This window comes from Simochromis diagramma, unplaced genomic scaffold (genome assembly GCF_900408965.1).
Source record: "Simochromis diagramma unplaced genomic scaffold, fSimDia1.1 OVJJ01000418.1, whole genome shotgun sequence".
NCBI classification, from domain to species: Eukaryota; Metazoa; Chordata; class Actinopteri; order Cichliformes; family Cichlidae; genus Simochromis; species Simochromis diagramma.
The window spans coordinates 373,081-396,644 of NW_024387407.1; the positions used below are offsets into that span (position 1 = coordinate 373,081).

The window sequence follows — 23,564 nt, forward strand, 5'->3', positions numbered from 1 at the left end:
TGCAGCACCCACGGTGTGGGACAGAGAGATTTTGCAGGTCTCCCCACTGCTGTCAGACTCCACAACAAAGACTTTTGCAGCTGATCAAACCCTCACACGTGCAATAAGACTGCTATATGTGCAATTCTTGTACAATTCTTCTTCTGACGAAGTTGTATTTTTGTATTTTCTTACTCAGTTGTATATAGTATTTGTATTTGTATTTTATTCTATTGTATATATTATTCTATTTTATTCTGTTGTATATAGTTTTTTATTTTATTCTATTGTATTTTATTGCATTCCAGTGTTTTCTAATTTCTGCTACATAACTTTGCACTTTTGCTGTAACAAAACAAATTCCCCACCTGTGGGACTAATAAAGGTCATCTTATCTTATCTCTCATCTTATCTTAACCAGGCAGCTACTGACATATATGACTTGATTCTTTTTTATTTATTTATTTATTTTACTTCTTTATTTATTCATCCTATTTATTGTCCAATTCTTCACTTAAACTCATCCAACCACGTTCTCCTAACGCAAAACATCAAGCCATTTCTCTTCTTCTTTTCTCTTTTACTCAGTAGAGTGTTGACTCGAGTCAGACCAGTGTTCCAGTCCAGGTTTTCTCTATGTTTCTATAGGTGGTGCAGACTGTTTCGTAAATAAGAAACAAAGAAGGACTCATCCAGGCTGGAGAAACTGATCAGGAAGGCTAGCTCTGTGGTCGGCATGAAGCTGGACACTCTGGTGACAGTGGCAGAGAGAAGGACACTAAAAAAACTGCTGGACATTATGAACAATGCTGGGCATCCTCTGCACACGGCCATTAACAACCAGAAGAGTCTGTTCAGTGACAGGTTGCTTCTCCCCAAGACAAGAACTAACAGACTTAAAAACTCCTTTGTCCCACACGCCATCAGACTGTTTAACTCCTCTCTGGAGGGGAGAGGGAGGGGAGACAGGAGGACAAAGGAGGGGGAACAACTAAGCTGTAGTGCCTCTTCACTTCACTGTGCAATACTTTTGCTAATAGTCAAGGGTGCAATAGACCTCAATACTTGAAATGTGCAATTCACTTGTATTTTTATTTTTATTCCTATTTATTCTATTTATCCCCTTCGTATATTTTATTTATATATGTCTCTGCATTTATATATGTGTGTATATATATATATATAATATTCTGTAACTCTGTAACTTCTGTCGGTGCTGTGCTTTTGGAAACCGAATTTCCCAGAGGAACCCACCCGAGGGATTAATAAAGTTTTATCTTATCTTATCTTATCTTATCTTATTTTATCTTATCTTATCTTATCTTATCTTATCTTATCTTATAAGGAGGGAAGATGAGCGGAGATCTCAGAAGGTTGCAGGAAGTACACCAAGACAACCACTTTGCCAGTTTAGCTGAGATGATCCATTTATCTTCAGAACTCATCCTATGACTCCTCAGCTCACATCTGGTTAATGGACATGTTCAATGTTGGAGGAACAAATCAATGAATGGGTGGGTATGTGGATTTTCATAAGCATCGGTCACACACTCACATACTATTGTTTTCAAAAGGTAACAAATGCATATGTCTTGTTTTGTGTTAAAGTGTAAGGCCAAAGATATTACAGACCAAATCTAAAAATACTTTTAATCAGCAGTTCGAAAAGCTCTTCACTTAAACAGCAGCCAATCAGAAAAAAGCTGCAAACCACAGGAAGGCTGAGAACTCTGGCCTCCTTCATGACGCTCCGAGGTCTTAGATTTTCAAACCACTTCCTGAGCTCACACTAAATGTCGTTACAGCTCGTATGATGATAAAGAGCGTGAGAATTTAGTGGAGTGATACCACAAAGTAGCCTAAATATGATCCACAGAAAAAATCAGTACATGTCAACACTAAAATACACCAGCTCAGGTTATTAGATACATGCAGTGTGATTTCTGGTCATTTCTGTGTTGGGCTGCTTCAGCCACTGTATTTATTTTAGCTGATATTTTTCAGATGAGTTTTAATTTTGTTTGGCTTTGTTTATTTATGTGAATAAAACCCTGGCTGAGATAATACAGCACAGATGCCCCATGAATCATCATTTAAAAAAACTAAATGTTAGTAAGTGTCACCAGGTTCCTGCAGCTCTGTGATCATCTTTCCTGTTCATAAATAACAACAGATATTAAAACACAAGGTACCAAACAGACACACACTTTGTAACACTATATACACTTTATTATTAGCTCTGTGATGAGAAATCTTGCTGTAGCAGGAGCAGGAAGTAGCTGCTGTGGTTATACGTGCACATCATACAAACATATAAATAGATGCTCTAATGTGCTACTGTTGCCCTGTCTATGTAACTGATAAAGTGAAGTTAAAGAGTTTTATACAGATATTAACTGTCCCATGAGGACAAAAAATGATTTTTGATTTTGTGTTACATCAGCAGGATATGAGAACACCCTAAAGACTGAATAGAAAAAAGCTGACACATGAACACTGATGTTGTTTGTGTGGGAGTGGGTTTGTGCTGAGATCAGCCTTCTATTGATCTCTGAGCTCAGTACAAACTCCTGTGGTTCATGAGGACTTGGGATCCATGACACTGGTTTCACTGAACTAAAATGTCAAACTTTTCCTTAAAGCTCATTGATTTAACTTTTTGCTATAACAATGTCCACTTGCTGTCTTGCTCCTGCTCTTGCTATTCTTGGTTGCTTGTTAGATGGTGTTGCCCACTGATACAATCCTCTGGCTCATCTGATCCCAAAAAGACTTACAGAGGAAAAAGTAAACAAGAGGGTCCAGACAGATGTTGAAAACTGACAGCATGGTGGCCACCTCCTCCAAGTAGAACAATAGTGGACCCGCAGAGCAACTGGTCCACAGAAAAGTGACAGGAAGACGAACCAGATTATAGGGCACAAAACAAACACAGAAAATGCTGACCAGCACCAACATATTCCTGCGAGACTTCACCAGCTTCTCAGCATTGGAGGAGGCCAGCTGCCTCTGCTGTGCCTGCAACACCCTGCGGGAGATGCCGTGGTAGAAGAAGACCAGGGATATGAAGACCAAGAGGAAGATGATGGCACAGATGGTGTGGAGGATTTTGAAGAATAGGCTGATTGATGCACTGAAGAGGGGCCAACATCGGCTTGGGGTAAAAGTCAGGGGTTTCTGGGTGATGAAAAAGAGGATGCTATAAGTAACTGATGGAGCCAGGAGACAAACCCAAGTGACCATGGAGATGATGTGTGCAGTTCGCAGTGATTGCAGGACATGAGTTCCTGAAGGATGGACGATTTTAAGATACCTGAAGAGAGAAGACAAAGGAGACAGTAGATAACTTCACGAAGCAGTCACAGTGGTACCACATTCGCAAAGGTCATTATCAAGTTAAAATGATATGTCTACACTGTTTCCGGGTGTCATGGCGCAGTGAGTGGACGTGTTTGGTGGCTGCTCCCTACAATCAGGAATAGAAAACACCGAAAACTCGTTAACAGACAACTCAACTGAGTAAGGCGAACGTAGTTGGTGAGGAATAAGTCAAAAGGAGGCCAAAATGCCAAGGGGACAGGACAAAGCCGCAAAAATAAATACTAACAATGCAACAGGACAAGCTTGCATGAGCCCCGACAGTATAATTAGCGACTCAGCTGGCGAGCTATTAAAAGCTATCGATTCATTAAAATTAGAAATGAAACAAGATAACGAAAGGCTGAGAGAAGACAACACGCTACAGCAGGAACTGGGCGGCAAACTCGATAAGATAAAGGAGGACATAAAAACTCTGTCGGAGAGAGTGGGGGAAGCTGAGGACCGAGTGGGAAATATAAAATGATATGTCTACACCTTGATCAGTAATGCAGGGGTTTTAGCCATAAACACTGTCATGAACTGTAGTGGGAAATATGTAAAGGTTCTTTACCTGTTGGCAGCGATATAACACATGAATATGATGCTGGCATACATGTTCATGTAGAAGGCAGAAGCTCCAAAGCTGCAGTAGACCTTTTGAATGATGAATGACTTGCTACCATAGTGGGCGATGCGCAGTGGCAGAGAGAGGCAGAGCAGGAAGTCAGCAGCTGTCAGGTTCTTCAGGTAGACCATCAAACTGTTTGACTCCTGCTGCTGAGCTTGAGCAATGTAAAACTTTAGGATGAAGCCATTGAGGAGTAAACCTACCTGAAGAGACAGAGAGAGGGTGAGGAGATGAGAACCTTGGTACATACAGTGCTTTGAGAAACTTAAAGCAATTTCTAACACAGCACTGAAGATTGGAAACTTACCAGAAACACCAGACTGTAGACCAGTACAAAGAAAGTGTTGAGTGATGGGACAACTGGATCACAGGTCTGGTTGAAAGATGAAGTCCCATTTGTTGAGTCAGCCATGCTTCTTCAGCTGAAAAACAAATCCACTTTATTCTCTCTTTGAATGGCTTTACCATCATAGTCTAATTTTATTGTTAAACAAAACAAAGTCAAACTATCCATCCATCCATCTTTATCCGCTTTATCCGAGGCCGGGTCGCGGGGGGAGCAGCCTAAGCAGAGGAGCCCAGATCTCCCTCTCCCCAGCCACCTCCTCCAGCTTATCCGGGGGAACACCAAGGCTTTCCCAGGCCAGCCGAGAGATATAATCTCTCCAGCGTGTCCTGGGTCTGCTCCAGGGCCTCCTCCCGGTGGGACATGCCCGGAACACCTCACCCAGGAGGCGCCCAGGAGGCATCCTTGTCAGATGCCCGAACCACCTCAGCTGACTCCTTTCGATGTGGAGGAGCAGCGGCTCTACTCTGAGCCCCTCCCGGATGGCCGAACTTCTCACCCTATCTCTAAGGGAGAGGCCGGCCATCCTTCGGAGGAAGCTCATTTCTGCCGCTTGTATCTGCGATCTCGTTCTTTCAGTCACTACCCACAGCTCGTGGCCATAGGTGAGGGTAGGGATGTAGATCGACCGGTAACTTGAGGGCTTCGCTTTTACACTCAGCTCCCTCTTCACCACGACGGACCGGTGCAGCGTCCGCATTACTGCAGCCGCAGCACCAACCCGTCTGTCGATCTCTGGCTCCCTTCTCCCATCACTCGCGAACAAGACCCCGAGATACTTGAACTCCTCCACTTGGGGCAGGAACTCATCCCTGACCCGGAGTGGGCACTCCACCCTTTTCCGGCTAAGAACCATGGCCTCAGATTTGGAGTTTCTGACCTCATTCCCGCTGCTTCACACTCGGCTGCAAAGCGTTCCAGTGCGAGCTGGAGGCCCTCACCCGATGAAGCCAACAGAATCACATCATCCGCAAAAAGCAGAGATGTGATTCTGAGGCCACCTAAGTGAAAGCCCTCCGCCACATGGCTGCACCTAGAAATCCTGTCCATAAAAATTATGAACAGAACCGGTAACAAAGGGCAGCCCTGGCGGAGCCCATCACCCACCGACTTATGCAAACTAAGCTCTTGCAACGGTTGTATAGGGATTGAATGGCCCATAGCAATGGGCCAGACACCACATTCTCCCGCAACACCTCCCACAGGACACCTCGAAGGACACGGTCGGATGCCTTCTCCAAGTCCACAAAACACATGTAGACTGGTTGGGCAAACTCCCATGCACCCTCAAGTATCCTCGAGAGGATAAAGAGCTGGTCCAGTGTTCCACGACCAGGACGAAAACCGCATTGTTCCTCCTGTATCCGAGGTTCGACTAGCGGACGAACTCTCCTTTCCAGCACCCTGGCATAGACTTTTGGCTGAGGAGTGTGATCCCCCTGTAGTTGGAACACACCCTCCGGTCTCCCTTCTTAAAGATGGGGACCACCACCCCGGTCTGCCAGTCCAGGGGTACTGCCCCTGATCTCCACGCAACATTGTAGAGGCCTGTCAACCAGGACAGCCCTACAATGTCCAGGGCCTTCAGGAACTCGGAGCAGACCTCATCAACACCAGGGGCTCTGCCACCAAGGAGTTGTTTAACTGCCTCAGTGACCTCGCCCTGGAAATTGGCGGGTCTTTCCCCTCATCCCCAGACTCTGCTTCCTCCTCGGAAGACGTGTCAGTGGGATTAAGGAGGTCCTCGAAGTATTCCTTCCACCGCCTGACAATTTTCTCAGTCGACATCAGCAGCGCTCCGCCAGCACTATACACAGTGCAGGTAGAGCACCGCTTTCCCCTCCTGAGACGCCTGATGATTTGCCAGAATCTCCTCGAGGCAATCCGAAAGTCTTTTTCCATGGCCTCTCCGAACTCCTCCCACATCCGAGTTTTTGCTTCAGCCACTGCCCGAGCCGCATTCCGCTTGGCCTGTTAATACCTGTCGGCTGCCTCCGGAGTCCCACAGGCTAACCAAGCCCAATAGGACTCCTTCTTCAGCCTGGTGGCTCCCTTCACCTCTGGTGTCCATCATTTGGTTCGGGGATTACCACCACGGCAGGCACCAACCACCTTGCGATGTCCCCCGTCTCCCTCGGAATGCTGTTGAAGCTCTGCCGGAGGTGTGCGTTGAAGATCTCGCGGACTGGGGCCTCTGCTAGACATTCCCAGCACACCCTCACTACGTGTTTAGGTGCACCGGGTCCGTCCAGCGTCCTCCCACGCCACCTGATCCAACTCACCACCAGGTGGTGATCAGTTGACAGCTCAGCCCCTCTCTTTACCCGAGTGTCCAGAACATATGGTCGCAGGTCTGGTGATACGATTACAAAATCGATCATTGACCTGCGGCCTAGAGCGTCCTGGTGCCACGTGCCACTTATGGACACTCTTATGTTCGAACAAGGTGTTCGTTATGGCCAAACTGTGATTTGCAAAGTCCAATAACAAAACACCGCTCGGGTTCAGATCAGGGAGGCCGTTCAATCACGCCCCTCCAGGTCTCGCTGTCGTTACCCACGCGGGAGGATGGGCCCATGTCTCCTCTTCGGGCTGTCCTAAGGCCCGGCCATCAGACGCTCGCCCTCGGGCACCCTCCCCGGGTCTGGCTCTAGGGCGGGGCCCCGGTAACCCTATCCCGGGCAGGGTAAACTGTTCCATCGATGTTCTCTTCATAAGGGTCTTCTGAATCGCTCTTTGTCTGGTCCCTCACCCAGGACCAATTTGCCATGGGAGACCCTACCAGGGGGCAAAAGCCCCCAGACAACATAGCCCCTGGGATCCCTGGGACACACAAACCCCTCCAACACGATAAGGTAGCGATTCACGGAGAGAAAGTCAAACTAATTTTAAATATTCTTTTGAACTCTACTGCATCTCTTTTTAAGACAGTAATTTTAATACATGGAGCTTTCTGGGGGAGTTTGCTGACAGTTTGACTAAATTCAGTTCACAACAGTTGTCTCAGGTTGCTTTCTATATGATGCACCCTACAGTCTTGCAGCATTAAAAGCAAAGTTGAGAGCTTAACATGCAAGTATAGAAATCATTAGTGATGTCATCTTTCATGTACAGTTTATATTTATGGAAGCAAAAATGAATCACTTCCTCTCACGAGTCTAATCGTAACAATCATTTCAACATGGACCAAGACAATTCTTTACTCTGAGCATTACAAGGTATCATGTATAACAACATATAACTGGTTATAATCCTGTCTGCATATGTCCAGGTCTACAACATGTTCTTCTTAACAAGAGCTTGTAACATGGGATTGCTGCACAGTCTGTGTGATGATATATAAAGCGTGTCTATACAGATGATACTTTCACATATGGAATCGGAGCAAGGAGGTGTTAAGTAGTCACATATGTTGGACAAAGTTTCATGCTGGCATTTCATTTGTGTTTCACCCAGAAGTGTAAACAAAAGTTGTATCCAAATATTTATGATCAGCAGAAAGCATGCCAACAAGAGGAAAGTGAAACCAGTCGCTTTTTCTCATCTGTGATTTCCTCACGAAATACCAAATATTAGTTTATTAGATCTTAGATTTTGCACATTGGCAGAGGCCACTTGTAATGCTGATGCAGCTGTGTAGAGTATTTCTATTCCGGGTGTCAGTAGTACTAAAAGTGATCTTTTAAGCTAAGCATGAAATATGTACAAGTACAAACAATTTAAGGATGATCAACCAGCAAGACTCACCTCTGTTTCTGCAGTTTTCAGTGAGCAAGAAAAGCTGCTTGAGTAGTTATGCCCATCTGGTTTAACAGTATTGCTGCACATCAGGAAACACACAGTGATCACACCACTAACAGGCACTCTGACTTATTTCCTGCTTGTCTTCCCTGCTAAACATGTTTCTAATACAGGCATGCAATTTTCTGATCAGTTGTGATATATGCCATTTTTCTCAGATGACCTCATGATGAGAATGAGGACCCAAGCATACACAAAATGGTGTGAAGGCATATGTTAAAAAAAGCGAGGGTTTATTATCGGCTTGACACAACACTACAAAGTAAACGGGGAACTGACAACACGAAGGAAAAGCTAAACTAAAGAACATATCGAACGAAGAAACCATAACTAAAACCTGAAGCAAGAACATGGAGCCTGAGACATGAAACATGAAGGAAACACAGATGGAGACGAAGAACAGAGGTAAACACACATGATAAATACACACTAAGGGAAAATGAGGAAATGGGAGGGAGACACAGTAAAAGCAGAATAAGCACAAACATCAAACCAGGGACACTAGAACAACACAAGAAACACAGGAGGCAGAGAGAACACCTAAACACTGGAAATAGTTAACAAATAACCAGGAAACAAGTTAAAATTGTGACTATTAATAAACACAAACATAACCACGGAGTCACTAGACTCCAGACCATAACAGTTTGATATTATCTTCTATTTTAACTGCATCAGTCAGCCATCTAAACCATCCACACCAGCCCCATCTTCATCTTGATCCTTATATCTGTCTTTTTTTACTAAAACACACATTTTGCAGGATGTTGCTGGCACAGCAGTGGCAGAGGCCCCTCTGGCTTTTGGGTGAGATTTAAAGTCAGAGTCATAGATGTCAGTCTTCATGAAGATCTATATGAGAGTTAAATCAATACATACACACGCCCACATAGACAGCATCAGTGTTACTGTTGCTATTTTGCTACTGTGGCCGATCAGCTCACAGTGTCACCCTGTATATTATCTCTTCCTCGTTCTGTTGCACTGGTGTTAGGTACTACATTGCAGGTTGATTACTGGTGGTTCCTCTCTCTGCTATAATTGAACTGGTCTCCTGTGCTCATTGATTCATTCATTGGTCTTTCCTGGAGTTTGCTGCTCTCACTGGACAAGCAGTCGACCAATTTACTTGTCACCTTGCAGTGGCAATGCAGTAGTCTTCAGGGGTTACCTGAGTTTAATTACTGATTTGCTACACTCAGTGAGTTTTGGATAAAGGTGTCTAAGGCTACGGTCACACTGCAGGTCATAATGCTTAATCCCGGTTTTTTGATCGAATCCGATTTTTTTTGTCCGGTTGTTCACACTACAAATAAAATGTGACACCAAACGCACTCTAGTGTGAACTGTTCACGGCCCTCAAAGCAAAAGAAGACATCACACACAACATGCTTAGACCCAGACCAAACAGTATTGTTTGACTGATGGCCCTTAAGCCTTTAAGACCTACCATAGAACCGAGTCCGCCAGAGCTTATATTATATTTTTACATGCTGTAGTGCCATTTTTGGGAGCATTTCAAGTTGCTATACATCAATACAGCCATTATAGCCCAAATTTTAATAATATGTCTGTCATGGTTCTGGGTCAGTTTCGATTTTTATTTATTTTTGAATGATTGGTTTGGTTTTGGGCGCTATGAGTATTATTATTATAATGATGATGATGATGATTAGAATTCTATGTTTCTGTTTATTCATGTTTAAGGATTTGTTCTCGGTTGTATCTCACGTTTAGTTTAGTTCAGGTTCCATGTGTCATTCTCTGTCTGTCTGTCTCTCAGTGTCAGGTGTGCGTCTTGGTGTGGTGTTCTCGTTTCCTGTTTTATTGTGAAGGTCTGCGTCTCATGTGAGTGTGTTCAGTTTTACCTCTGTCTCGTCTTGTTGATTATTCCCAGCTGTGTCCACCACCTGTGTATAATTCCCCTGTGTTTCTCTGTGTGTATTTAAGTCGTGTCCTCTGTCATTGTAGTTGCTGGTCCATCTGTGTATCCACCATGTTTCATCCATGTGTTCCCTGCTGTCTACCATCGTCTGCCTCTGCTCGCCTCCTTCATGTTCGTGTTCTGGTTTCTGCGCTGGAGTTCAGTTGTTTTCCAGTATAGTTTAGTTTGTCTTCGTTTGCCATTCTTCCTTTGCTGTTTATTCAATAAACCACCTTCACACCTTCACGACTGCCTGCATTTGGACCCTCCTTCATTTCTTCCACATGGTTCTTCTCACTCGCCGTGACAGTACGGACCAGCCAGATATGGATCCAGCAGCAGTCACCCCACCCACGGAGCTTCGGAATTTCATAACGGACTCAGCTTCAAAATTAATCAACCTGTGGTTAGAGCATGAGGGAGAAACGTTTCTCTACATTCTGGAAGCCAGGCTACAACAGCTTATTTCCGATCATCCCTGGCTATTGGACTCACTGCACCCGCTGGTACAAAACTTCATCCTCCACGAACTCCACCTTCACCCCCCCGCCGCTACCGCTCGCCCGCTCGCTTCCACGGAGTACGTGCCGTCCGAACCGCCGGACGAGGGATTACCCGGCCCGTCGGAGCCGTCTCCGAAAAGAAAGCGACGTTCACGCCGTCGGCGTAGCACCCCACAGCCGGATGTCGGGACATGTAAGCCACCGGCAGTGGTGAGTGAGAGGGACACTGTTTCTGCGTTGCCAGAAACAAGGACGATTTATTCTGGGGCCATTTTCTGTGTTTCCACTTAAACTGATAGTGGTTTTTCTATGGCCGCTGCTTCAAAGACTGTTTCTTCTGCCCTCAGTTCAGTCAGCAGCCACGCTGCCCTCAGTTCAGTCCCCACTAGCGCAGCAGCCTACTCACTCATTCATTCAGTCTTCATCCTCACCGCCGCATTAAAAGCAGGGAACACGCTTCATACAAACTTTTGCTGGTTCTCTTGAGCTGGACATCTCTGAGACAATTGCTCCCTCTAGGGCCTCCCCAGAGGCTGGGTGTCGCTCACCAGCCAACTCCACCAGTGACAATATATGCATTAAGTGCATAGTAATTACATAAATTGCAAAAAAGTGCAATAAACAACAAAACAATTGAAAATCGCTTTTGTTTTTTTAACATATATTTCTAGTTAGAGAAATTTAAGAGGCTTAACCCTCAAAACTGTAAATACAAAAAATTTGCACAAAATAGTTTCCCACCACAGGAAATTTATTTTGAGTGTCTTCATAGTTTTATTTTTGAAATACACCATTTTTATATACTGCAGGAAAAACGAAAATAAATATTATAATGCAAATTTGCAGAAATGCAGCATATGCATCAAAATAAACTATTTCCAGCAGTGCAATTTGACTTCTAAGCAGCCCAGAAACGACACAGAAAGTCATAAAGTCAAACATAACTTTTAAAAACACCAGTATAGGCTCATGAGGCCCTGATGGTAAAAAACTACATTTCCAAAATGACGTCACTTCCGGTTTCGGGCAGGTAATGGCGGATATGCGATAGTTCACGCTGACATCTAGTCCAATGTAGGAAGTGTTATGAACAGCTGATTGGATCGGCAAAGTGTGTTTCCCGAATATTATGTTTTTGTTGCTGCAAGTGCTTTTTATGCAGTTTTTGCAAAGCTATATGTGGAAGGAAACTGTGACCTAGGACAAGCTGATGGCATAAGATGTAAGTACAACTCCTCCGGTTTCATATGCAAAAAAAAAATATTGCGCTAGCTTACGTGGTTGCAGTTCTACCGAGATTTAAAAATAGCTACGCAAAACGGAGCGTGCCCGCTCCGACCGGCTTTAAAGGGCTAATATGAAGACTTGTTTCAGACTTTACGTTTCCCAATTTTGTTTCAAGTTATAAATTTACTGTGTTATTTACGAATGGCTTAATAATTATCCTTATTGCTGTTTTAGAGGAGCGGTGCTTCAAAGGATAGTTGCAGATTTCTGTCAGAATCTACAGATTATACAGTACAAATAAAATGTTCACGTTTCTTGAGCTTTGTCTTCCCATCAGTTTCACTGACATCTACACTGAATGGCCAGGAAATGTTCACGATGTCTTCTCCGGCGCTGATAATTGGCATCTGTCTTGTGTCAGTGACATAAAAGACAGATTTATGACCTGACTGTAACCAACTTTAAGGTATAAAGGTGAATTACACCACAATAACTACTTGGGCCCGTAATCAGGCCCTGGCCAGTATCACAAGACACCAAATTCGTGTGGAGCTAAAGTATTGAGCAGCAATAATGACCTGGACACAATGGTAACTTTTTAGTATCCTCTCTTGTAAAATGATAAATGGCCTGTATTTATATAGCGCTTTTTTAGTCCCTAAGGACCCCAAAGCGCTTTACACAACCAGTCATACGCACACACATTCACACACTGGTGATGGCAGCTTGTATTGTTACAAGGTATAACAGATATTTGTCCAATTTGTACAGCAAAAGTATAAAATAAAATAGTGTGCACACTTAAACAAAATAAAAGTACTCTTTGGGGCCCTTTAAGAATTTAGAGTTAAGTCGGCAACTTTAAAGGTCCTTCTGAGTGTAATTGGAATGTATGAGTGTGCGGGTGTGTATCTTCTTTGGGGTGGATCGTCCTCAAAGTGGTTGGCTCGCCATCTATCACAACCAGCCTCCTCAGATGGAAGTTGCCTTTCTTGGACGTCTGGGTCAATAATGAAATTCCCCCTTGTGGGACTAATAAAGGTATATCAAATCAAATAAAGGTATATCAAATCAAATAACGGCTGAGTCATTTTCAATCAAGGCTGTTTGGTTCTTGGCCTGTATGACACTGGCTTTTGTAGAGGCTCACTGCTTTCCTCCACAGGTAGGTAGCCACATGGTAGCAGTCATGTCTATAAAACTTCCTCTCCTGGTTTCAAAATAAAGGTGTTGCAATCCAAATTGATGCAAAACAGCTTTTATTGTGAAGGAGACCCTGCAGGAAGTAAAACATACTGTGTAAACATAATGTGGTAATCTATGTTAAAGACAAGTCTCAGCAAAGCAAGCCCTGAGTCTGTCACACACAGGCCCAGTGTTACTGATAACACATCACTCAGCTGCTTAATTGTTTTTTTTGGTTTCATCTTTCTATTGGCCAACACTCTCTTGGTACTAATGTAGGATTTTGCTTAACACAAATAAGGGAGAGTCCAATCCCGGTTACCTTAATTGATGATTCTAAATTTCCCATAGGTGTAGATGTGAGTTTGAACGGTTGTCCATCTCCCTGTGCTAGCCCTGTGACAGACTGCAGACCTGTCCAGGGTGTATCTCGCCTCTCAGCTTTACCTAACAATAAAAAGTGCCTTGAGGTGACTTTTGTTGTATTGTTATGTTGTTTCGACATCATCATCTTTCTCTTCACCTCAAGCCTAATTTCCTTCACTGGAAGAATGCTCTAACACACAAAACGGTGCATAAACGAGGATTTTCCCTGATATTCCTACATACATAGCACAGCTGTTGAACGAGTCTCCAGCTTAAGTTCTTGGGGACCCACATCTCTGAGAATCTGTCAATTAACACCTCCAGCCTGGTCAACAAGGCCCATCAGCAATGTTCCCTCTAAGCTGCGCACGTGCACAATTGCGCACTGCTGGCACGGTCTCTGCGCACAAAGAAAAAAAATCTAACCTGAATTGAAATTAAAATTAATACGTTAACAATTCTGTTTTGCAGTGTTAGTCAGTAAGTGACTGGCTGCTCCTGTATGGGATTAGAACGATGCCAACTTATCCCATAGTCCAGCTAATGAAGCGATTCACATTCGTATATACGCAGCTAATCAACGTCGCTGACCGGCTATGACAGCGTCCTTATGTGCCGACACTGGTGTTTTAGCAAAGCGGCTGATGTGGAGTGAAGCCACGTTAATGACAACGTGTACAACCATTGGAGATGTGAGCAGGACAGACGAACAATTGACAGAAAAGTGTGGACTTTATACCAGTTTTGATTTTGTGTTGATCGGCCACGTAAAACCAGAGTTATGATAAAAATATCTGCAATGTTTGGTTTTCTTCCTGAATACTATCGTTGTTTATATTTACTGCGGGAAGAAACGGTAAAAACAGCATTTTATAAGGAAAGCGCTCGAAAGCCTGTGAGCAAAAACAAAACCAAAAACCCAAAAAACTCCACCCTTTCCTATTGGTTGAAAAAAGTACCATGTCGACCAATCAAAAATTGACATGACAACGTGGCATCTAGTTGTTAAGAAACGGGGGGAAGTTTTGGAGTGACGGCGGTGTTTTGAGATGTGAGAGATTTGAGACGTTTAGCGCAAATCTTGTGTAGTTAGTGTGTAGTTAGTGTGTAGTGTAGTCAATATTTTTGTTGTGTGTGTCAGAACAATGAGGCGACTGCTGAATGTTACAGGTGTTACAGCAGTGATACACCTGCTGCTCTCAGGCCTGCAGGTATCAGGCTGTTGTTCTCCTTCATCTCATAGTGGACAGAAATTATGTTTTGGAGTGGCACAAATAATTTGTGTGGCATCAGACTTGATGCAGAACAGCTGATTGTTCTGTAAATAGTTTGAAATTGTAACAGCCACTATGGTGTGGTGTCCCTTTAAGACACCCAAGTCGAGGTTTGATGGTGTCATCAGTGTGTGCCACTGGTCTCTCTCTCTCTGGAATTATGAGGACACGTGCCTGCACGCTTGTGCTTAACGAGGGACGGATTTATGTTTTCTTCTCCAGACCTTTTTTTTTGTTTTGTTTGCAACGCTTGGGTTGTATGAACGCTGGGCGTTATGTTGTTGAGCCGCAGCCGTTCAGCCGGGCTTTTATATGGTTGTTGAAGAAGGCGTATTAAAGAACCACCGTGGATTATCGATACCAGCGTGGGTGTGTGTTCTTCCGACTAGCCTGCTAGGTGTTTTGCTGCCTCCTCTCCACCACGTAACACAACCCAACGTTACAAAATGTTTGTTTAAAAAACTGCTTTGGCTGCATTGAAAAAAATAGCTGCAAAAAACTTTGTTATTTGCCAAACTCAGTTACTTTTTTGAAGAAGTAACTATATAATTAATTGCTCAACATTGGTCTTTATTTACTGTATTTTGCAGACAGCGAGTTACAGACTCTCTCCCAGACTCAGACTCATGATACAAGTCAGAGCTTTAAAAGTTGGGTTTTCAAAATTGGAGTTCAAGTTATTTTTACTTCCAATAGTGTTGACATGCTTCACAGGTCATGAACAAGATTTTTTAAATTTTCATTGTAAGTGGGCTAAAGCAGTTAATTAAAAGTAGTCTAACATAAATGTAAATGTTGTAGTTTGATTATTTTAATAAACATGTAACTTGGATGTATTCGATGCTGGTGTGACCACAGTGCACACGTCTGCTGTGGCTCACAGTGGTCCAAGGGACGCTCAGGGAGTTTGTGTGTTCGCTCAGACACGTGAAAAATTAGAGGGAACATTGACGACCAGTGTTATCAGCCAAACCCAAACACACTGCAGCAAGAAGCTCCATCAGTGTCACACTAACTCGAGTCAAAAAGAAGCAGAACAAGTTTAAAAGAATAAAAAGTCACTGATGGATATAAAGGACATTTTATCTGTTCAGTCTCTTCATATGTCTCATGTTCACATGTTCCATATCTTAACTGTGTGTAGCAACAGCAGATAACACACATGTGTGGGCCTCATCTGAGCTCTGACACATGTAGCTCAGTGACAGCACTGTCTCTCTCTGCCTCTCTGTCTACATGGCTGTGAACAAAAATATAAACACTGAGGCTTCAAAATGCAGCATCTACAACACTGTCACTCTGCCTCCACCATGGAGACAGTCTCCATGGTGATGAGTACAACTGGCAGCTGAAACTGTTGTGAACTTCTCCATGAGTCATATTTCCTGTTTCAGAGCTGCTGATTGGCTCTTTGGGCCCTTTACCTTCAGGAGGTCATGGACGAAGCACTGAAGTCGTTTATCACGTAAAAAATATTTTTAGTTTATAATAATTTGATTTATTTTTATTTATTTATTTATTTATTTATTTATTTATTTATTTATTTATTTATTTAGGACAGTGCATGTTAATGAATATAAATGTAAAAAAAAAAATTACATGAATGTAAACATGCCAGATTATAGCCAAAGGCTAATTTCCATCTGTTGTTAAACTGGAGGTTTTTTTAGAACTTAGATTTTAAGCTATTTATGCCTTTTTTGCTGCTCTTTTTTAAACTTATTCCCTTTAAACTGTATTTATTCTTTTTAAAATATATTGGTTGTTGCACTGTAGAGGCTGCTGAGGAACAGTATTTCGTTTCAGGCTGTGTAACACGAAATGACAATAACCAATAAAGTCTTGAGAGCTGCCATCATTGTTCCAGCAGGAGGCAGTAAAACACCAAACTGCACCTGTTGTGCTGAAAAGGTGTGAGCATGTGCAGTAACCCAGTAAGTTACCTGAATATCTCTCTCTCTCACACACACACACACACACACACACACACACACACACACACACACACACACACAGTACTGATACTAATGACTCGCTCTCACATCTATTTGGGTTTAATGTCAGGGTATATTTGTGGATGAAAGTTTTGGTAGGACACATGATGTGGACAGTCTGGTAATCCCAGAATATTTTAATGTAAGAAAACTCCAGACAGCTCTGGAGAAAGTTTCAGAGTAAAAGCCCTGGAGTGTTTTACATGTTATTCTGTTGGATTAAATCTGACGGAGCTGATTCATAAACACTTCACTGCCAGGTATCAGGTGACCTGCAGAGACTGATCCTACAAACACTCAGAAACAGAGTAAACCAAACTGCACCACAGTGATCAGACGAAACCTTCCTGACATGAACACAGCTCCTCAGTAAAAACTGTGAAATTTTTATTCGCAACTTTACACAAATTTGGTTTTGGAAACTCTTTCATAAACTGGATAAGAATATTATACAATTCCCCAACAGCTCGTATCAGAACAAATGACCAGACATCCTCCAGCTTCTGTCTCCTGAGGGGAGACAGAAGCTCTCCCCTTCACTTTTTGCAATTTTTATCGAACCTCTAGCAGCAGCATTTAGACAGGCTACAACAATTAAGGGCATAAAATGTAAGAACATAGAACATAAAATCAGTCTCTATGCGGATGATGTGTTGCTTTTTCTGCAAAACACACAAACCAACCTCTCTGAGGTAATTACTTTAATAAACTGGTTTTCAAGAGTTTCAGATTATTCAATTAACTGGCCAAAATCTACAGTTCTCCCCATTAACTGCTCCTTCCATAATTCTTCCTCTGCCCCACTGCAATCCGGAAATATTAAATATTTAGGTATTAATGTCTCTCCTAAGCTTTCAGACTTAACTAAATTAAACCACATCCCACTTCTAAAGAAAGTAGAAGGCGATCTGACTAGATGGAAATCTTTACCCATATCACTCATGGGAAGGGTCGCCACTATAAAAATGATGATCTTGCCAAAAATAAATTACTTATTTTTGATGATCCCTAACAAACCATCACAAGATTGGTTCAGATCTCTGGATTCATATATTTCCAAATTCCTTTGGAAAGATAAACCCCCGCGTATCAGCTTAAAAACGCTACAAAGAACCAAGGATAGAGGAGGATTAGATCTGCCTAATTTTCACCAATACTTCTTAGCCAACAGGCTTCAGTTCATCTCAGAATGGTTAAAGCATACCTTCTTAGTTGAGCCCTGGCTAGATGTTGAACAGGCACTATGCAAGGATCTAGAGATTTCAGACCTACCATTTATTAGCTCAAACATCAAAAGACATGAATGCTTTAAAAGTATCAACATCAGCTTTTCTCTGACAGCATGGTGGGAGTTTCTAAAAATAATGGAGTCTTCTTTAATCCCATGCAAACGTACACCTATCTGGAATAACCCTGACATATTACAAAACAATAATATGATTAATTTCCCAGAATGGAGTTGTAAAGGAATTAAATACTTAGAACATATATTAGAGGGAACAGAATTTATTCCATTTGACAGACTAGTTGCACAATATGGGATCAACAAGACAAGGTTTTTAGAATATCAACAAATTAAATCCATAGTAAAAAAGAAATTTAACCTCAGTCAAGTTGAATTACAAACACCACTAAGTGCGGCACATTTTCTTACTCTTAAATCCCCCAAATTATTATCTAAAATATACAGAACACTTTCTAAATTAGATGAATCAATATCCCTTCCTATTGCAAAGTGGGAAGCAGATTTATCAGTCAGCTTAGACCAAAACTTCTGGTCTCAGATTTGCTTAAAAACCTTTAAATTAATTAAAAATCCCAGTCTGCAATTAATACAATACAAAATACTACATAGAGTGCACTATACAGGTCATCGGATGTTCAAGATGGGCTTTACATCTTCCAACAACTGCTCACACTGTCAAGGCAATACACCAGACAATTACATCCACGCTCTTTGGTTCTGTCCACCAGTGCAAAAGTTTTGGCGCGAGATATGTGAAGACTTATCAAAGTGTCTGAAATGTAACATTCCAACTTCCCCCTTAGTGTGTTTGTTGGGCAGCTTAGATAATGTCACTTCAGAAAAGAATATAGCACATATGATTTTCACTGCCCTATGCATAGCCAAGAAAACAGTCCTCATGAACTGGAAAAATAAAAATAATCTTAATTCTAACCAATATAGAAATTATCTATTAGATTACATTAGTCTTGACACAGCCTCTGCCACCACATCAGATCAATTGCTCTGGGCTCGTTTTATCAGCTCCATCACCTAGTGGGGGTGGGGGGTCATAGTTTGGTCCCGCCTTCACTGTTGTGATTGGTGTGGGGGTAGGGACAGGCTTAGGGCGTCGGGGGGTTCCCCGGAGGCATCTTCCTTGGGGGGCTCAACCCGGGGTAGCGGTCATGTCCGGTTGGGGGCTCTGTTGGCTCTCAGGTGACTGTTTCCTCGTGGCTGCGTGCAGCGGGGCTAGGGGAGGGTCTGTGCTGACGGACGTGGGTTACTGACCTGGTAGCCTGTCTGCCCCTGGGTGGGTCCGGGATGGGCGTGAGGTCCTGGGGGCGCTCCGTCTCTGGGCTGGGGCCCGGGCCGGGCCTGGGGGGCTTGGGTCCTGGTTGGTGTGTTGCCGGGGTTGTGGGCGGGTGGGTGCATGGGGGCCCAGCCCTGGAGCAGGGTGCTGCCGGTGCGTCGAGCCACCTGGGGGGCTCTTCAACTGGTGGGGGAGATGGTCACATCTTGCAGGAGCTTTCCTCTCTTCAGGAACTCTCTCTGCAGGAGGGGGAGATACAGGAGAGGTGGAGGAAGATCTCAGCCTGGGCGTTTACTGTCTTATGTAGTCTGGAAGATGAGTGGATGGTGGGGTGGGTGCAGTTTTCTCTGTGGTGGGGTTGGGTGGACTGTCCCGGGCTCTGTGGAGCCGGGAGGCGCTGCTGCACTGGGCCCCGGTCTGGATGGGCCTGGGCCCCCTTTCCCTGGCGGGTCGCGGAGTGTGAGAGTGCCTACTGGGGTCAGCGGGGGAGCTGGCCCCAGGGAGGGGTTACCTGCCCCTCCCTTCCTTCCCTCCCCATCTCCAGCTGCCTCCCTCTTCCCGCTCCACCACAACCACCCACACATGCAGGGCCTTGGAGTAGGGGTATGTCACCAGGGTGCAGAGGAGGCTACCCCCCCCTCTGTCCCCTTCTGGCTGCCTCTGCCTCAATTTTATCCCACAACTTAGACATTCACATTATTCACACTCTCATTACACATACATATAGGATCTTGGGGGTGGGCACAATCACGGAGTCCAAATTACCATCAGGGTGTACACCTCACCCCTGGCGTCGTTGCCCACCTCTCAATACACTTAGTCATTGAGGGCTATCAGGAGGGACTATGCGCTTACCTGCTGCTCCTTGGCAGGTAGCTCCATGCCCTCCTGGGTTTTAATTGCACCTTAGAACACACATGCATCAACACTACAATGAGCGGGTGGAGGGAGGTTTGGAGTCTTCTCCCACCCCCATTCTCTGCGGCCTGCTGGAGCGGGAGGGCTAGGAGGAGTTGGCCGTCCGACTGCGGTCTGGAGTGTGGGGCCTCCCTGCTGCTACGGAGTCGGGGTGGTCTGCCTGTCCCCACCGCAGGGAAAAGGGTAACACCACCTGGGTCTGGGTGCAGTTCCCCCCTCCAGGGGCAAGGGTACCTAGACCCGGTTTGTAGAGTACGCTTGGGGAGTGTGATCGTGTGTACAGCGTCTCTATGTCTGTCTCCACGTTGGTTGAGTGTGGAGTGAGTGCATATGAGAGCATGAGGGTGGGAATGGATGTTTGTGTCTGTGTGTGCCTGTATGTCTGTGTCTATATGTCAGGTTGGGTATCAGACGCCACCTCTCTGGGGACATCTCAGGCCCTCCAAGGTTTGGAGGCCTATCTCCACCCACCACCACTTCCCCTGCCAGTGGCGGACTCCCTCAGGTGTCGGTGCGTTGGTGGTTCTTTGTGTCTGGGGGTGGGCGTCCGGGTACACACCGGCTCACTCCTTGGCGGCCGCTTGTCGGGGCCTGGAGCCTGGGGCTCGCTCGGGCCCCTTCGGAGGTGGGGTGCCCCGGCCTCTCGGCCTGGGGCTCGGTCACTCAGGCACAGCTAGGGGCCGGCGGAGCTCATGGGCGCGTCACTGCAACTCCCCCTGGCTTCTGCTCCGCGGCTGCTGAGTGAACCCTCATCTGGGACTCTCCTCAGCTCTTACTGGGACAGTGGCGCGGCTGCCCCTCTGTTGGTCTTCCTTGGTCTCTTGTGTTCTGGGGGCCTCTGGATGTCTGGAGTTTTGATCTCCTCCATACCCGCTTCACACCCTGGAGGACGGGGCTGTGGCCCCCCCCCACACTCCCTAGCAGATCGTTACATGGAGAAACCTTTGGAATACAAGCGCGCTGATCCACACAGGTATGCACACGGGTGTTCACTGCTCGTAGACCCAAATTACACCTTTCTTGGCTGCTACTTCGAAGCACATCTATCCTGCATGCTGCACAACAACATTGAATATTTAGTATTTACTGCTGTTTACACTTAGCTAGATTAATGCGATGTTGTTGTGTTTAGTATGTTGCTTTGTTTTTTTTCGTTTTTTTTGCTTGTTTTCTATTCTTCTCTCAACAGGTGATCCAGGAGATTTTTATTTTTTTTTCTCCCCCCCTTTCTCACTGTCCCTCTCCCCTTCTGTTTTTCCTTTCCTTCCTCTTTCTTTCTCCCTTTCCTATCCCCTCACTCATGTCTGTCCCGTCTGTAACATCTGAAAATAAAATATAATAAATAATAAAAACAAAGATCGACCAAATGGACCAATATGGTAATGCCACGATGTTCCATTTGGCAAAGTAAATCCATTGGGTATCCTTGTTGGTCTTCAGACAACAATTCTGATGGCTAAAGAACCAAATGGGACAGGCAAAAAAAAAAAAAAAGTAAAACCTGTGAACCAGCAGAGAGACTACACCCAGCACCATACACCACCTCTCTGACACAGTACACCCTCGGGCAGGTGGTGTCCCCATAAACAGTCTGAGAAGCTCTGATTATTTACTATGTTCAAACAAACTGAGTGTCCACAAACGTCTGAGCTCACGGTGAGAGCTGCTGGCACAGTTTGGAGGTGTTCTGCCCCCTGCTGGACACACAGAGCTACAACATGAGGATCAGAGGAGGCTGGTGCTGCTTCACCTTTAGACACAAGAAGGAGGTCAAAAAATGTAAAAACAGAGATTGTTCTTAAACCTGTAAAGGGGGATATCCTGACGAACCAATCCACAGCCAGAAAAGAAGACTAACTTTGTGCTGCTCCAATCAGGAATCAGCTCTGTTACTGTGTGAGTGTGTAAAGTCACAGAGTAGCTGGTTTCAAATGTATCTATAAAGTTTATTCACATTTTATTTAGGCTTCAAAAAACAGTCCAAGTTTATTTCTTTGGACTTTGTTCACTTAGTGCCACCTGGAGGACAGTCAGCTCCCTGCAGCAGCTCTGCAGACTGTTAACTGATGAAGAGCTCGGACTGCACAGCCTGCTTCATCACCGACTTCTTTAAATAAACATGACCACGATCAGTCGCAGCACCTCAGACAAACATTTGTTACACAGCAGCCGCCTTCACACCGACTGAGCTCCATCACAGCTTCAGAGCTCAGCTTACTAAAGTCCAAAGTTTATTTCCTCTCAGGTTTCTTACTTTCAGTAAAGTTTCACTGTTAGAGCCCTGACCAGCATCCTGCAGCATCTGGAGCAGCTGTGTGGTGCTGTCATGGCAATAAGGATCCAAATCTGTGGGGATGTTTCAGCAGGTAACTGCAGTAAGGTGTACCTAATAAAGTGGCAGTGTTTATGTCACAGCGCAGCAGCATCAGAAAACGGTGGTTTACATCTCTGTTACAGGAAACCTGAAGAGTTAAAACACAAGAGAAGAAAATCTAAACGTTACACAAAGAACATAAAAGAACTAAACTTCATAAAAACTTCACAAATGATGCTTTAAAGGAAAAATAAATCCCTGTAAATAATTCAACAGGTCACATGTTAGAACCACCTTACTAAACTCTGTAGCCGGTCACTGTGGTTTGTCCCAGCAGCTCTTAGGAAACAAACTGCTAACTTCAGTGTCAGCACACACTGTTAGTAAACTATGCAACACTGAATTCAGGTTTCAGTTGTGTTAAGTTGTGAAGTTGTGATGAAAGTCTTCTTACTGACACAGGTAGGATGGTCAGGCGTCCTCTGTTCCTTCACCGTTCATGAACTGTCACTTATAAAATGCTGCCAAACATCAACTACACTCAATAACTAAACGTGTGCAGGTTAAAGTGATGGACGCCCAGATCTGCACTCCAAATACAAACAGACTAAAGGTGTTTCCTCCAGAAACAAAGACAATATTTACAAAGGTCTCACAGGTAAATTGTGAGCGATCACAGCAGCATCTCATCCTGACTAACAGCTTTTAGATGCAGGGAGAGCGTCGTGGTTCAGAGGTGGTTCAGCAGATGATGAAGGCCTTTCTGTTGCATTGTGTAGTGCTGTGGAGGCCATGATGGTCGACTGGGTCTGCTTCTACTGAACTCACAAACACTTCTGAGGTATTTACACCTGAAGCCTCATTGAATGTGAGTCAGAAACAAACGGCTCAGCTGTGATTAATGGATGTTTCCCTGCATTTCTATTTTCACACAGTTTATTTCTTACAGCAGGAAAACTGAACAGAATGTATGTAAGAGGTCAGAGTGAGGATGACGTCACTTAATACAGGAAATACATGTTTGTCTGTTTTGATGATGAAGGACTTCTTCAGCTCTGTAAACAGCTACACTTGAGAGGACAGAGGTGATTTCATGGATCAATAACAATGTGTTTATCAGCTTTCATCATCGCAGTGCAGACATGACGTCAGATCTATCAGAGTGAAGGCCGTCTCTCTGATGACGTCACAGAGCAGAGTCCTTCTGT

At 44.3% G+C, this 23,564-nt stretch overlaps 1 protein-coding gene across 1 annotated transcript; it reads right to left on the reverse strand.

Annotated features, from left to right (window-relative positions):
• Positions 1–2,697: 2,697 nt before the first annotated feature.
• LOC120720771 (P2Y purinoceptor 14-like) lies at positions 2,698–4,379 on the reverse strand. Its single transcript, XM_040010545.1, has 3 exons — positions 4,275–4,379; positions 3,911–4,170; positions 2,698–3,292 (listed from the first exon to the last, which is right to left on the reverse strand). The coding sequence occupies exons 1-3, from the start codon at positions 4,377–4,379 to the stop codon at positions 2,698–2,700; spliced, it is 960 nt and encodes a 319-aa protein (XP_039866479.1).
• Between the last annotated feature and the right edge of the window lie 19,185 nt (positions 4,380–23,564).